Here is a 17,406-nt window from a genome sequence, read left to right on the forward strand (position 1 = left end):
ACAGATGATTGCAGGGCAATTTGCTAAGGTAGAGGGCAAAATCTGAACATCTGACATTACTCAAGAGAAAAAACAAATTAGTAGTGGTTGCTTAAGGGCTCTTTTCTTTTCAAACTTTTCAGTATGATGCAGATTATCTAAAAAGATAATTGGACAGACATTGGAGCTCCTGATTCTCAGGCCTTTGGATTCCAGGACTTACACCAGTGGGGCCCAACCCCTCCAGACTCCCCCTACCCCCAGTTCTCAGGCCTTCAGCCTCAGACTAAATTATACCATTGGCTTTCCTGATTTTCCAGCTTGCGAACACCAGATTATGGGACTTCCTGACCTCTATAACGTCATGAGCCAATTCCTATAATAAATCTCCTCTTATATATATATTTACATATATCCTGTTGGCTCTGTTTCTTGGGAGAACCCTGACTGATACACCATGGGTCAAAGAAAAAAACGAAAAGAAAATTTTTAAAAGTATTTTGAACTTAATGAAAATGAAAACAAAATATGTCAAAATTTGTAGAATGTCGCTAGAGCAGTACATAAGGGAAAATTTATAGCACAAATGTCTATGCTAGAAAAGAAAAATTTCAAGCCAAACACCTGATCTCCCACCTTAAAAAACTAGAAAAAGAAGAGCAAATTACAATCAAAGTAAGAAGAAGAAAGGAAACAATAAAGACCAGAATGGAAATCAGTGAAATCTGAAAACAGAAAAACAAGAGAGAAAATCAGTGAAACCAAAAGCTGATTCTTTGAGAAGATAAATAAAATTGATAAAACTCTAGGTAGGCCAATACAGAAAAAAGAGAGAAGACATAAATTACCAATGAAATGAGAGTGGTAACATCACTACAGACCCTACAGATATTAAAAGGACAATAATGCAGTTTTATGAACAGCATCATGCCAATGAATCTAACAACTTAGATGAAATGGATGAATTCCTTATAAGACAAAAACTTCCAAAACTCCCTCAAGAAGAAATAGATGACCTAAACAGATCTGTATCTTTAATAGGCCTACATCTATTAAATAACTTGAATTTTTTGTTAGAAATCCTCCCATGAAGAAATCACCAGGCCCTGATGGCCTCACTGATTAAGACTATCAAACATTTGAGTAAGAACTATCAATTCTACAAAAATTTTCAAGAAAACTGAAGAGGAAAGAATACTTCCCAACTCATTCTATGAGGCCAACATGACCCTGATGCCAAAACTAGATGAAGACATTATAAGAAAAGGAAACTGGGGGCGCCTGGGTGGCTCAGTCATTTAGGCATCTGCCTTTGGCACAGGTCATGATCCTGGAGTCCCAGGATGGAGCCCCGCATCAGACTCCCTGCTCAGCAAGGAGTCTGCTTCTCCCTCTGACTCTCCCCCATCTCGTGCTCTCTCTCTCTCAAATAAATAAAATCTTTTTTAAAAAAGGAAAGGAAAGGAAACTATAGACCAATATCCCCATAAGTGCAGATAAAAAATTTCTAAACAAAATGTTAGCAAATCAAGTCCAGCAATATATGAAAAAAGAATAATATGTTATGGCCAAGTGGGATTTGTCCCAAGGATGCAAAGTTGGTTTAAAATTTGAAAATCAACATAATCTGCCATAATTAATTAACTGGGAAGAAAAAAAGACATCATCTTAATAGATGCAGAGAAAGCATTTGACAAAATTTAGCACCTGTTCCTGATAAAAATTCCAAATTAGGAATAGAAGGGAACACTTTATTAGAAAAAGGCATGCTACGGACTGAATGTTTTTGTTCCCCTCCAGATTCATATGTTGAAACCCTAATCCCTAAAGTGATGGTATTTGGAGGTGGAGTCTTTGGGAGGTAATTAGGTAATGAGGGTGGAGCCCTCATGAATGGGGTTAGTGCCATTATAAGAAGAGACACAAGAGATAATATCTCTCTCTCTCTCCACCATGTTGTGGATATAGCAAGAAGGCATCCATCTGAAAACCAGGAAGAAGACCCTGACTAGGAACAAAATTGGACAGTGCCTTGATCTTGGATTTCCCAGCCTCCAGAAATGTGGGAAATAAATCTTTGCTCTTTAAGCCACCCAGTCTGTGACATTTTTGTCATAGCAGCCCAAGTTGACTAAAATAGGATAGCTGCAAAAAACCTACAGCTAGCTATTCCCCAAGATCAGAAGCAAGACAAAAATGTCTACTCTTACCAGTTCTATTCACCATTGTATTGGAGGTTCTAGCGAGTGCAATAAGGCAAGAAAAATAAATTAAAGGCTCCATATTGGAAAAGAAACAAAACTTCATAAAGGGAAAAGAAGTGAAATGATATGATCACTACATAGAAAATTAGAACTTACTAAAAAGCTAAAACTAAAAGGTGAGTTTAGCAATGTTGCAGAGTACTAGGTGGATATATGAAAATCAGCTGTATTTCTATATAGTAACAACAAGTAATAGGAAATAGGATATGTTTTAAAGATTTATTTATTTATTCATTTAAGAGAGCACAGGTAGGAGAGGCAGAGGGAGAGAGAAACTTAAGCAGACTCTGTGCTAAGCACGGACCTGGACATGGGGCTTGATCTCAAGACCCTAAGATCACGACCTGAGCCAAAACCAAGAGTTGGGCGCTTAACTGACTATGCTACCCAGGTGCCTGGAAATAGGATAGTTTTATATGCCATTTACAGTACCATCAAAAAACATTGAATACTTTCATTTCAGTGTTATTCATTTCATTTCATATTCAATGCTATTGAATAAATCTGACAAAAGATGTGCAAGAGTTGTACACTTAATACTACAAAGTGCTACTGAAACGAAGTGAATCCTTTAGTAAATGGAAAGAGCTCACAGCTCAGAAGACTTAATATAATTAAGATGTCATTTCTCCACAAATTGATCTATATATTTAACACAATCTCTGTCAACATCCCACTCAAGCTGATTTTGAACTTCATAGGGAAATACAATGGATTAGAATAGCCTCAACAGCTCTGATACAGAAAAAAATCTGGAAGGCTAACACTACCTGAAAGGCTAACACTACCTGATTTGAAGACTTACTACAGAGCCACAGTAATCATGACAATATGGTATTGGCATAAAGATAGACAAGTAGATCAATGTTCCAGAATAGAGAATGCAGAAATAAATGCACATGTATACAGACAAGTGATTTTTGATAAGGTTTCAAGACAATTCAGTGGAGAAAGGATAGTCTTCTCAACAAAAGATTCTGAAACAACTGGGTATCTATATTCGGAAAAACTTTAGTCCATACCTCACATGACATAAAAAAGTCAACATAGAATAGATCATACACCTAACATAAAACCATAAAACTTCTAAGGAAAACAGAAAATTTTTGTGACCTTGGGCTAGGCAAAGAGTACTCATAGATGACATGATCCAGACAGAAAATAAATTACATAAATTGACTTCACGAAAATTTAAAACATTTGCTCTTTGAAAGACACTGTTAGGAGAATGAAAAGAGAAGCTACAGTCTGGGAAAAAGTAATTGCTAAGCAGGTATCTGATAAAGTGTGTCGTATTAGAGTTCTCCAAACTCTAATATCAAGATAGAGAGAGAGATAAGAGATTTATTGTAAGAAATGGCTCAGATCAGCAAGTCCCATGATCTGCCTTCTGCAAGCCAGAGAACCAGGAAATCCAGTAGAGCAATTCAGTCTGAGTCAGAGGCCTGAAAATCAGGAGCTCCAATGTCTGAGGCAGGAAAAGATGGACATCTCAGCTCAAGAAGAAAGATAATTTGCCCTTCCTCTGCCTTTTTGTTCTTTTTGGGCCCTCAATGGAATGGGGGATGCATTCCCCACACACACACATTGGTGAGGACAGATCTATACTCAGTCTACTGATTCAAATGCTAATCTCTTCTGGAGACACCCTCATAGAAACACCCAGAAATAATGTTTTACCAGCCCATCAGCTTGACACACAAGATTAACCATCACATACATGCAGTATATAAGGAATTCTCAAAACCCAAGACTAAGAAAACAAACAACTCAGTAATAAAATGGGCAAAATATTTGAGCAGACACTTTCCCAAAGAAGATACAGGGATGTCAAAAAAAAAAAGTACATAACTAAGATGCTGATCATTAGTCATTAGAGAAGTATAAATTAAATCCACAATGTGTACCCCTTAGAATGGCTATAATCACAAAGACTGACCATACCAAAGGTTGGCAAAGATGCGGAGCATCTAGAACTCTCTTACCCTGCTGGTGAGAGTGTGAAATGGTACAACCACTTTGGAAAACAATTTAGCAGTTTCTTAAAAAGTCAAACTTCGACTCAACACATGACCTTGTAATCACGCTGGTAAAAAGAAAGCTTACATGCATACCAGGATTGATGTGTGAGTGTTCACAGCAGCTTTATTCCATCCCCAAACTAGAATCAACCCAAATCTCCATCCACAGGTGGAGCGTGGTATATCCATAAAATAGAATAGGACTCAGCAACACAAAGGAATGATCTATTCATATACTGACGTGGATTGAATCACAAAACAATTATTCTGGCTGAAAGAAGCCAGACAAATAAAATCTTTAAAAAGGTGGGGGGGGGGGGGACGCCTGGGTGGCTCAGTTGTTAAGTGTCTGCCTTTGGCTCAGGTCATGATCCCAGGGTCCTGGGATCAAGCCCCACATCAGGCTCCCTGCTCAACCAGGAGCCTGCTTCTCGGTCTCCCACTCCCCCTACCTATGTTCCCTCTCTAGCTGTCTCTATCTCTGTGTCAAATAAATAAATAAAATCTTTAAAATAAAAAAAAAAAGAAGCCGGTGTTCACTTCAGCAGCACATATACTAAAAAAAAAAAAGAAGCCAGACAAAAAAGAATATATACTGTGTGATTCCATTTATTTAAAACTCTAGAAAAAACAAAATAATTTCTAGTGAGAGAAAGTGTATCAGTGATCGCCTGGGGAGTGGGTTGGGAGGAAGAGATCACAAAGGGATTACAAGGAAACTCTTGGAGGTGATGTAAAAGTTAAGGAGGGAGAAAGAAAAAGAGTGAAATGACTCCAAAGAAAGTTTACATAAATTGCTTTAGCCTGTGTACCTCTGACTGTGAAACTTGAATCTTGACACTTCATTCTCAAGAATGTAAAAGGTAGGGGAAAGGGCTGCTTTTTTAGGGGCGGGGAGGGAGACTCTTTTTCTAAAGATTTTATTTATTTGAGAGAGAGAGAGCAGAGCAAGAAAGAGAGCATGAGCAGGGGCAGAGGGAGGGGCAGAGGGAGAGGTAGAAGCAGACTCCCCACTGAGCAAGGAGCCCCATGCAGGGCTCGATCCCAGGATCCTGGGATCAGGACCTGAGCCAAAGGCAGACCTTAACCAACTGAGCACCCAGACACCCCAGGAGACTCTTAATATATTGGCTTCCCCCACACCTTATTTACACATTTCTTAGATGCCTGGTATATCCCCCCTTTTTAATAATATTTGCCTGGATTTTGATGGGGTCAACATGTTTTCTAAGCCCCCATAACCTTAGAACTACCAGGTCAATCAGGATAAACGTTATCTACAACTCTAAAGCATCTGTGTATTTCTCTAACGCGTATTCCCCACCCTCCAGAAGAAAGTCTTTGCAAGATGGACATTTGGGAATCTCTCCTGCTGTGTCCTGAAAATGCTGGGGAGTTGGAGATGACCCCGCAGTCCTGACAACTCAAAACCAAACCTTTTCTTCTTATGTCCTTAGTCTGCTAAGAAGTAGAAACATTAAATAAACCAAGTTCAGTGCCTTGGGTTTTGGAGGGAAATCGTCCTTCCAGGGTAGGGAAAGATATCAGTCCATTGCCAAGCAGTTTTAGACAAAAGCATTTTCCTCCTAATGATCCTCAAGAACTGGTGATTATGCAAGGAGAGATGAAGTTGTCAGGATACATTTGGGAACTATACCCAGCAGCTGTAAAATGAGAGAGCAGGATGGGGTGCCCTCCCCAGTTCCCCTCCGGCGTATACTTCTGTCATTCTAGCGACAGGGCCTGGCCCAGACTTTAGTTCTGCCTCTACCATGAGTGTCCACGGTAACACAGATGGACGTCATCCCACTTCATGAGTTCAATAAAGACAATAAACTCTGATAAAAAGCCACATATTTCAAACTTCTGTGCTTAAAAAAACAATACAGCTCGGATACTGGCTTTGCACCGTGGGTCCCAGGAGGGTGCTGCTCACTCATGCCTGGTCATCAGACAGTTGCCTGAGGGCATGAGCGGGGCAGCCTCTCTGCGCCTCCCAGAAGCACCAGCTCAGTGGAAGCAGGTGGCCGCCTTCTGCCCTGCATCTTCTCACTGACCCGGCATAAATGTGGGTCAAGCCAGAACTCAGTCCAAATCGTTTACTGATGTGTCCTCAGTGCCAGCCCTGTGCTTTTAATAGAGAATGGAGCAAGCCACATAGGGAAAGCAACACAGAGAATTCTCCCCTCACACCTCCCATTCACCCCAAGCTGGGCATCTCTTAAAGATAGAAAAGTTTGCTGCCCTGCTCCTTTTTTTTTTTTTTAAAGATTTTGTTATTTATTTGACAGAGACACAGTGAGAGAGGGAACATAAGCAGGGGGAGAGGTAGAGGGAGAAGCAGGCTTCCCAGCGAGCAGGGAGCCTGATGCAGAGCTCAATCCCAGGACCCTGGGATCATGACCTGAACCGAAGGCAGATGCTTAACGACTGAGCCACCCAGGCGCCCCTGCCCTGCTCCTTTTAAATACTGATTTTCTTCCTTCTGTTCATCTGGGGATCCTCAGGCTTTGGGAAATAGAGAGTTGCAAACACAAAACTCTGCTCACTGTCCCTACAGCTCCCCCAACCGCCCACCCTCACTTCCCTAGAGCTCCACTCAGGTGTCCCCTTATCCATGAGGCCCTCCCTGACTAGCCCGTAGCAGTTAGTAACCTCCCAGCATCCCCCTCCCCATCCCATTTGTAACACGTGTCCTCCCCTGGCGTGTTAGATACTCACTTGTTTGTCTAACGCCCCGTTCCTCCCTCTAAAATTTAAGTACTGTGAGAAGCAGTGCCTGGGACTATGCCTGCTCGGTGAATCTTTGCTCCGTGAGTGAATGGTAACGAATAGGCAGCCAAGGGGACCATCAAGAGCAGTTTTAATTCCATGAGATCTTTGCCTTTTGTGCTGCCTATGGGGCCTAGCGTGGTTCCGGTGGGGTGATATTTCCTGGGAGGAGACACTCAGCAGAGCTTCTGATATGTCCACCCTTCCCTTCCCTGCACAGGGGAATATAACACGCACAACGGTCCCTCCACGCCAGCGAAAGAGGGAGACGCAGACAGGCCGCACCGGGCCTCCGACGGGAAGCTCCGAGGCCGCTCCAAGCGGAGCAGTGACCCATCCCCAGCAGGGGACAATGAGATCGAGGTAACTCCAGACTGCCCGCTTGACTGGGTGAATGTAACCTCCACCTGTGGCCAGAACAGGAGCGTGGGGAGCAGAGTTCTGTCCACGCACACAGGGGAGAATGGCCCTTTGTGTCCACAAAGCTCTATAACGGAGGAAAGAACACTTGATGGGAAGATAGAGAATTGTGTTGGCCGTAAGGAAGCACTGTTGACAGACCAGGCTAGGAAAAGTGACCTCGGAGATAGGAAATAACATAAAACACAGGTTCTCAAATGTAGGCAGCAGCAGAATCACCTGGAGGCCCATGAAAACCCAGACTTCTGCGCCCCACACCCAGAGTTTCCAATTCGGTAGATTCAGGGGCGGGGAGGGGGGAAGGGGGCTGAGAATTTGCATTTCCAGCAAGTTCCCAGAACGTACTGATGCTGCAGGGTTGAGAACCACACTTTGAGCGGCCCTGGTAAAGACACCAGTGGGCAGTGGACCTTCCCAGCTGGGTTAGAGGGTTCTTAACCCTGGCTACATAAGAGTATCACCTGGGATGCTTTTTAAAATGCAGGTGCCCAGGCCCCATCCCAGACTAATTATAAGTACACATCGCAAGGGAGTTCTTAGACAGTAGCTCACAACCTGAGCTACACCTTAGAATCTCCTGGGGAGCACTGAGAACCATCATTCTTAAGCTGCACCCCAGACCAGTGAAATCCAATTCCCTGAGGGAGGGACAAAGGCATCAATATTTTAAAGCTCCCCAGGCGATTTCCAGCGCACAGCCCAGGCTGAGAAGGGCTGGTCTGCCAATCTTTATTGTAATAAAGCAAGTGGAGAATTATTGGTCAAGCACTGACATTTTCCCAAACAAAAAAGAACCGCATGCATGAGAGAAGGGGGCAAGGGTACTAGTGGGGACGGAGGCAAAACAGATGCCCCAAAAAACAGATGGAAGCAACCGATCAATATCTAGGGAGAAAAAAATGGGCATGTTTGTTAGTTCATACTTCTTCACCGAAAGCAGAAATATAGGAGGGCAGATCTGTTGGCTTGAGTGCACTATGGATGTATGGGCAGTATTGTCAAAGTCTGGTCCATGCCAAGGGATCTGAATGCATCACCATCCCATCTCTGTTCATAATCCTGTACAATGTGTGCAGCAACTACAAAGCTCAGCCCACAAACTCAGATGTGCTAAGAAATACCATTTTCATCATTTCCTTAAAGTCGATGTAATTTTGTCTCTGAGCCCCCATCCCATCAGGGTGGTTAAGAAGCTCCACCTCATTATGGGGGCCCCTTGCCCCCAGAATGGTATGAGAATCTCAGCGCTCAAGTGGTCTCAGAAGACAGAATAAGAGCCCCTCATGTCCAGGATTTGAGGTGGTGGCTCCTCCCTTCCTCGTTGTCAGTACCCGCCGTGGTCAGTGAGAGTCCAGCCAGGCTCTGGACTTCTGGGTTTCCGTGCCATACACTGGGTGTAGAAATGAAGATGGGAACCTTGGAGTAGGAGATATAATCCTTTGGTTGCAAGCAACAGAAACCAGTTCTGGTTACTTAAGTAAAATGGAATTTACTGAGAGGGAATAACATGGAGAGAAAGTCATAAAACCAAGGTTAGAAAGAACAGTAACAAACACAGGCTGTGCTGAGGAATCTCGGGAACCTTGAGAATGCTGCCTCTACCAGAGAGTAAACTGTGTGAGATTCTAGAGCCACTTGACATAGTGTCTGATTCCAAGGAGACAGCATCCCACTGGCCTGGCTCAGGCTTGCCCTTGATTGACAGTTCCACCAAGAGAGCACACAGGGGAAAAGAAAACCAGAGTGCTCTTATCGGGCCGGGATGGATGCTGGGTGCCCAACAACAAATACCCACCCCCAGGGCTATCGAGATTTAGCCAGCGCTCACTAGTAGAGCGATACTAGTTAGCCAGTATTCACCAGTCGGGTTGGTAGTTCTTGTTTATGGCCAATGTCTGTTCCAGCTGTCCCAGAAGGTGTTGAATATTTTGAAGACCGCGCTTGTCTCCTGCCCTTGGTCAGCCTCCTGAGGTAGACCAGCAGCCATCCCCGCTGAGAGCTTGCCCCCCTGGGGACCTGCCACGGAGCTAGCATCCTCACTGCTCATGGGACGGCTCCCAGCCAAGGGATTTGTTCTCGCTTTTCCTCTAATTCTCGAAGCCCTCTCCTTCCAACACCGAGGAGACTTTACACTATCCCCTCAGCAGGATTAGGCCTTTGCAAAAGGCTAGAAGAAAATCCGTTTGCCTCAGGTTCTCTTTGCTTTTTCTGCCTCCCCCTATTTCTGAGGATTTCCTGCAGCTTTAAGTGCAGATCTAAGGAAATCACCAAGAGCAGTGCATACATTAATGTCTTTTTTTTTCTTTCATTATTCAGTCACTTAATGTGGCTTCTGCTCTTGGTAGGGGTGGGGGTGGAGAGACATTTTCCGCTAAACTGAGAAGGCAGCGGGGGTGGCGTGGAAGTTGGGGATTATGGGGCAATATCATTCTGGAAACCTCTGCTTCTCGATTCCAGAGGAAAGAACCGCTGGGCAAGAACAGTTGAAAAGGTGCGAGCTGTGTTTCACTTCCATGCTTAATGTCAGCATGGAGGGTTTGCCCCGGTCACCCCTCCTGAGTCTTTGGCAGTGTTGCTAATGACGGAAGCCCACGAGAGAGAAGTTATGTAGAGAAGTGGAAAGGAGAGAACTTCTGAGTGTAGATTAGTTAAAATCCCTCGACTGCAGGTGCCAGAAACCAACTTGAGCTAGCTTAAGTGAAAAAGCAGAAGTTATTTTAGGGATACCAAGATTCTTTCAGAACCCCAGGGCAGGGGACAGCGGAGTGTCAGCAAGATACTGGAACCAGGAGGTAGACGGGGCAAGGAAGTGCGTTTTCGCCTTCTCTCCCCACGCGGCACAGCGCAGGTGCTAGAATCCGCGGTGCTAGAATCCCCGACGACCGACCGACCGACCGACGTCCGCGGTATCTTTTCAGCGCAGGCGCGAACTGGTTCCTGGGCTCTACCCTCCTCCAGCCTTGCTCTGCCTCTGACTGAAACCAGGTCCTGGAAGAGTGTGGGGTGGTCTTTCCATCTTTCATCCCTCTCTTCCCTGGAGACTGGCCCTCCCTGACCTTCAGATCACGTGGCCGCCAACTGCCATTCAAAGATGAGGAATGTCTTTCTAGGTTCCAATTTCAAGTTTCCAAGGAAAGGCCTCTGACTCCATTGGGATTAGGGGCTTTCCCTGGCCCAAACAGTGGGCTAAGGAGTAGGGTCACTTGCAGAATAGCCACCAGGAACCTACCCACAATGGATCTAGGGCAGGGGAGGGAGACAAACTTTCTTCTTCAGAGGGAATGTAGTAGGTCAATGAATGGAGTCAGCATTCAATTTGAAAATATTCACTGATTTTTTTTAAATTTCCTTACCAAAATTTCTCAGTTTCACTGATCCAACTGAGTTTGTTCAGATAAACTAGGACTTAGCATATTGAAACCCAGAAGCCCTCCTTAAAAACAGTAGTTGTCAAACTTTTTTTTTTTAACCGTGACCCATAATAAGAACTACACTTAACACCATAACCCAGCACATACACACACATAACTATAACTAGACCCCAAAACTCACAAAATAACACTCAGATCTGCTGATTGCTTTGAAAACTCCTGCACTAACTGACCTTTTCCTCCTACAGACCACCCTTCCCTTTCCTGTTAAAAGTATGGCAAAGGCCCGTGTGTAAGTACAGCTGTTTACCTCCAGAGAGTTTTCCAGGATGGCCCACTCGAGATGGCAGACTGCGTAGGTGCCTTTGGCTCCCACCCCCAACACCAGCTATACACACAGTCAGGCCCTTTGCTCTTAAACACAGTGATCACCAGGAAAACTAACAGTGTGAAAAATAAGGCCAGGATAAGGTAATAGGACAAGTGACAGGTAATTTAAGAAACAGGAATGTAGGAAAATTATGATTGGTTTTCTTATAAGGATCCAAAGGAGCTCTTGAATCCATAAAATAAGAAATGGAGGTTCTTGGGAAGGAATTACTCAGAGACAAAATAGGAGTCACTGGAAATTTTTAAAATGACAATCAGAAGTTTAATAGAAGGGTTGGGAGGAAATGTTTAAGAAAGCCCCCAGAACACAGATCAAAAAGACAAAATTATAGAAAATATGTTTTTTTAAGTTATAAGCCTTATCCATCAAAAAATGTCTAATTTGACTGTCAGAAATTCCAGCAAGAGAAAACAGTGGAAAAGGTAGGAGGAAATCATTTAAAGAAATAAGATTGAAAATGCTAGGTGCTAAAGAGTATGATTGCCAAAAGACCACACCTAGGTATATCCTCATGGAACTTGAGGATTGCTAATATAAAGATCCTAAAGTATCCAAGTGGGGAAAAAAAGCAAAACCTCCATAGGACTGAAGATCAATGAAACATCACACTTCTCACCAGTCACACTGGACATGAAGCTAATGGAGGAATGCTTTCCAACATCTAGAGGACATTATTTTCTAATTGGAATTCTGTCCCCAGAGGTTCCATAAAGCAAAATCAAGATAGATCAGATCTGTAGGAATTCTACTTTCTAAGCACCTTTTCAGAAGAAGCAGCTTAAGGATGTACTCAAGCAAAACAAGGAAGAAAACCAAGAGAGAGGGGCACCTGGGTGGCTAAGCTGGTTAAGCATCCAAGTCTTGTTTCAGCTCAGGTCATGATCTCGGGTGCCTGGGATGGAGCCCCGAGTTGAGCTCTACACTCAGCGCAAAGTTTGCTTGTCCCTCTCCCTCCTCTTCTGCTCCTCCCCACTTGCACTCCTCCCTGCCTCGTGCCTGTGCTCACTTGCTCTCTCTTAAATAAATAAATAAAATCTTTAAAAAAAGAAAGAAAGAAAAGAAAACCAAGAGAGAGACTTGGGATCTAGGGAACAGTGGATCTCGCCTGGAAATGCGATAAAAGGACATCTCAGGATACTAGCTCTGCAGTGAGCCTGAAGATGATCCAGTGCACACTGGAACATTCTGTCACCGAGGAGGAACATCTCTGATACAGAGAGTGTGGCCGAATTTGAGATTCTAATGAAGACACATCATTGGAAACAAGAAAAGAATTAAAGCAATTAATAAACTCCTGCAAAAACAAAAAGTTATTCCAGACGGGCATGGCTCCTATGTGAACAAACCGGGATATGGCATGATTTTAATTGAGAAGGACCACAGGAAAGACATGACCTTAATGGGAGGAACGATCTCCTGAAAGTGGCTCTGGAATTAGGACACTAGACACACAGAGAAGAAAGCAAAATCCCAGCAGGTTCCTTGGCTCTGCAGTGAACAGTAATCACAAGATGTGAGTGTTCTTTACTGTTTACCAACTTTGAAAACCAAGATCTAGACAGAGCACAGAAAATTGAAGTACAACCCTGAAACCAAAAGCACGAAGCAGTCTATCCACGTTGGCAGTGGGAAAGGAATGGTAACGCTGCTCAAATCGGAGAGAGGAGGAGGTGGGGGAGGGGGTGAGGACACCAACAGCCATAATTTTGCATGGGGGATTTACTGTTTCAGCCAGGGAGAGTGTCCAAAGTGGATGGTCTTGGAACTAGAGGGGCTCACATAGGTGAAAAATGTAAAGTCCTGGAGAAATGAGGGACATTATCATGAGCTAAACCCTCATCTTTTGCATTACTCAGTCAAGAGCTATTGTCTGAAGTTGGCAAACTGGTAAATAAAGAAGGCATAAAGTATGTTACTTAGAGTTATGGAGGTAATCACCAGAATTGCTAAAAATGGCAGCGTTGAGAAGTAGTTGGGCTTACAGTGAGCTGTGAATGCAAAAAAAGGTAGTACTTCATTTTTTCAAATGAGTTATATGATTTTTATTGTTGTTTTTGGCCTGAACTCCTCCATTTTGGAGCTTTTATGTGGAAGGCAAGAACAGGCTTCTTGGTTCTGGCATTCTCTGGGTTGACAGGAGCCCAAAAGTGGTCATCAGAATACTTTACACAGCTGAGGTTGGATGGGGACCCAGTGACACATCAGTGAGTCACATGTTTTATAACTTAAAGATAATGTTTTTCAAGATTTCTTTCTCCTCCCGGGGAATTAATTTCTGCAGACATTAAGTCAGATGCAAGCAAGTCCATTTGTCTCCATTCTCTTCCTCTCTTTCATCACAGCGTGTGTTCGTGTGGGATTTGGATGAGACAATAATTATTTTTCACTCCTTACTCACCGGGACTTTTGCATCCAGATACGGGAAGGTAAGAATCCATTTTGTCTCTTCTCTCTCTCTGTTTTTTTTGTTTTTTTTTTTCCAACATGACAGTCTGTTCAGCTGGTTTGTCCTGGGAATTGTGGGGGCAGTTTATGACGCGGCTTCTCCAACAAAAGCTGCCCCTCTGGGTCAGTCTGGGTTTGAGAGCTCCTATGGAATGTTCCCTCGACATGTGAAAATTTAATTAGCTTCCCCTTCTGTCGTCCCCCATGCCGTTCTTCCAACACATGAAGTGTTCAGCATCCACTTGATAGAATATAAGCTCAGAGTCTTCAGCTGTCTCCCTCCTAAGAGGGCAAGGATACATTGCAGCCAGAAACAGTAATCTTAGCTAAAAAACAAGGTAAAGTATTTTTCTAGTTCCCTGTTGTTTATCTTAGTGTCTCCAGCAGATGAATTCCATTTTCCTTCCATTTTTCTGAGACGAGGGGGAGGCATTTTGTCCTCTCCGGCGTGGACCTTAGCAACAGTTTTGCAAATGTATCATGGACAAAGTATGTCAGGGAACCATCCAGTTAGAATTCTGGGCAAATGCTATCGGCTGAGTGGTGGTGAATGGAAGAAACACTGAAACCACCCTCATAATGCAAAAGTGAACCCAGCTGCTAACACCCAAAGCCTGCCGATTCTCTGCATTCGTCCTGTTGGCTTCCCAGCAAACCACATGTGGAGGCCGTCCCTTCGGGGAGACAGGTGGGGGTGGAGGGGCAGAGCTTTGGAGAACAGGCAAGCTCTCATCTCGTCCGAGGTGACTGACCTGTTGGCAGCTGCTTCCACGCATGGGTAGGAACCATGAGACTCACCAGCGCCTGGAAAATATTTCTGTTTCTGTTTAGAGACCAGAAATATGATTTGACATCACCTCATGGCTTTTCCAGCTGCTCGTGTTTTTATGGGGGTTATAACAAGCTGGATGTGTAATTAGCAAGATAGATTTATCATCTGCCATTATGTTGTAAAGAATACAAAAATGGTGTCGGTGGTGCAGAAATCTCTTGCCATGTTAATATGTCTAGCAGTGCCTACGGGGAATCCGGCGTGTGTCCTTGCACTGAGCACAGCTTAGGTAAAGGATGGCAGAGTCCAGAGCTGCTGAAAACACCAGAGTGGACTTGGCAGCCATTGCAAAAAGTGGGGCTGTCCCAAAGGGGCTGCAGTAGTGAGATCCCCACTAAGTCTGGGTGTTTTGGGGTTTTTCTAACTACCCCGGTAAAGCCCCCGCCCGCTAAAAAGCATGCCTCCTCCCTTCTTGCCCTTGGAGATAGCCCACTCTGAAGTCCTACAGCTGCTTTGCAACAGCTGAGCTCTCGTGGATTGTGTAGGGCTGTGTAATCTTGGGGATGGTCTTTTTGTCTGTATCACCACCATTCCTGAAACCAAACTGTGGGCATCCTCAAGACAGGGACAAAGCCCAGAGCACCTTTCTGAGCCCGTGCAACCTGATCCTCTCTCCAACCCTACCACCTAATCCCAGCCACCTCCACCTCCAGCTGTCGATCTTGCCCTTTATAGCTGCCTACGGGGTGGGGGGAGGGGGCGGTCATCCTACAACACAAGCCTAGTCATGTCACTTCCCTGCTGGAAAATGGTCACTGGCCTCCCCATGGACAAACCCTAATCCCAGTCTCCCAAGGCCCTTCATGAGCTGGTTCCTGCCCCGTTCTGCAGCCCTGCTTCCCGCTACTCATCGTAACTTGCTTTCTGTCTGTCCTCAAACCTGGCCACGTTCTCTTCCATCTCTGCTGGGTCTCTCCCAGGAAGCACCGGGTGCAGAGTAGGGAAGTGAGACGGGGGAGGGGAGGCGGCCAATACACTTGGCATAAAGAGTTACTGCTGCAGTTGACTAGGGCTCAGTCCCTCCTGCAGCCCCTGGAAGACTCTATAGAACACGCATCCGAGTGGACCCACCAACGAGTGAGGGTGCTGGGATATTTATCTGCATCTTCCCTTCCATCATAGGTTGAGGGCTTCTGCTAGAGTATTACCTCCCTGCACTTCTGGCCTGCCCCAAGAAAGCCATAGAGCACGGTGCTCACAATTGAAAGCCTTTGCGTGTACAGGAATGGCCACAGCTGAGGGGCTGTGGGGAAGGGACACCCTGGAAGCCTCTGCTGTAATCTGGAATGTTCTAGCATGTTCTTTTACTAGATGAAATCTTACTTTCAGTTCTCATTTTAAATGTAGCTTCCTTCAAGAGGACTTTGCTAACCACTCTCCTTTATCTAAATTGCAGCTCTCCCTATTACTGAGTTTTTCATCTATAATTATGCACTCACTGTCTGTCTCCCTTCTAGGTTATACGTACCATGAGGGCAGGGTCTGCGAACACTTTTTTACCTACCCAGCCAAACAGTGCCTGGGCCAGAATTGCTCAATAAATATTTGTTGCATGAATAAGTCAGGACGATCCTCTAGAATGAAAGCTACATGATGACAGGCACATTTTTTGCCCTGTTTTGTTCATTGCTTTATCCCCAGTGCACAGAACAGAACCCCCCACTTAGAAGGCTTCAAATAAATATTTGTTGAAGGAAGGAAGGGAAATAGTATCAAAACAAAAAATGCCTAGCTGGTGGCCAACGACCAAATTCAGCCTGCAGACATTTTTGTTTGGCCCCTAGAGTGTTTGAAAAAATGTGAATTTGTCGCCAACATTAAAAAATCAGGAGACTGCACAGACCAAAACAATCCAGATTTCCAACTCTTCTTGAAATATTAGAAAATCTGGCAATCCTGCATTCTCATGTGGCAGCAATCAACAGGAGCTGAGTAGCGACTGGCCTTTTGGGGGGGAGCGTCTGCTCTGCAGCCCAAACACAGCCCCCACTTGGCCTGTTTAACCCACTTATGGGACCCTCCTGGCCTCACTGGCATCTGAGTTCCAACATCTGTCCTAGAATTTCAGAACCACAGAAGGTCGGAGTTGGAAGGACCTAGGAGACCAACATGCCCAAATAGTCTCCATGGCATAGGAGGAGAAACTGAGGCCCAGAGAGAGTAAGATCACCCAGGAGAGAATAAGAGTCGTATTTCAGGCTCACTTGCCTGCTTGTGAGCCCCCAGGATGCCCGGGGAAAACTGAGATGAGCAGCTCTTGGAGCATCCAAGTCCCCTGTGCCATGTTCACTCCAATTCTAGAATTCACCACTCCCTTCTCCAGCTCTCTCCCCTCGGTGAGGAGTGAGGGGCTTTTTTTATTTGCTGAAGCCAGGCACCCCAAGAGAGACCCAAAATAACCATGGCTTAAACAAAACAGTTTATTTCTTCCAAGTAACAGTCCAGGTGTGAGCAGCTCGAGCTGCTCCACCAGCATATACCAGCATCAGGCACCAAGCCCTGTATGTCCTCTGCCATCACAGAACATTGCCCTCATTGGCAAGATAAAACCTGCTCGCCCCCAGGTGTATATTCCAGTCAGTGGGAAGGGGGAACAGGAAAAGGAGAATTTACCCCTCTTTATTTTACTTTATTTTTATTTTTCCCCCCTTCTCTGTTAAAGGCCAGACTCAGAATCTGTGTATGTATATGTATATGACATATCTGTATCTCATTTGTGTTCACATCGCATTGGCTGAAACTTGATCACATGGCCACATGTAGCTGCAAGGGAGTCTGGGAAATGTAGTCTGGTTACGTGCACCATTGAACTTCAGGAATTCTATTATTCTGGAGGGAGAAGGGAAGAATGGATATCGGAGGACAGCTAGCGTTTCCTAGCACAAAGTACCATCTAATAAGAAGAAGAACA

At 44.6% G+C, this 17,406-nt stretch overlaps 1 protein-coding gene across 1 annotated transcript in view; it reads left to right on the forward strand.

Moving 5' to 3' along the window:
• The window catches only part of EYA2 (EYA transcriptional coactivator and phosphatase 2), a 267,958-nt gene that overhangs the window by 170,212 nt on the left and 80,340 nt on the right, over positions 1-17,406 (forward strand). Inside the window, exons 8-9 of the mRNA XM_064573294.1 lie at positions 7,257-7,399; positions 13,561-13,644. Coding sequence (XP_064429364.1) covers positions 7,257-7,399; positions 13,561-13,644 — 227 coding nt within the window. The remainder of the gene's footprint in view (positions 1-7,256; positions 7,400-13,560; positions 13,645-17,406) is intronic.

Source organism: Mirounga angustirostris, unplaced genomic scaffold, assembly GCF_029215605.1.
Source record: "Mirounga angustirostris isolate CCGP_5_RB_7025 unplaced genomic scaffold, mMirAng1.0.hap1 SCAF_10, whole genome shotgun sequence".
In the NCBI taxonomy this organism is placed as follows: Eukaryota; Metazoa; Chordata; class Mammalia; order Carnivora; family Phocidae; genus Mirounga; species Mirounga angustirostris.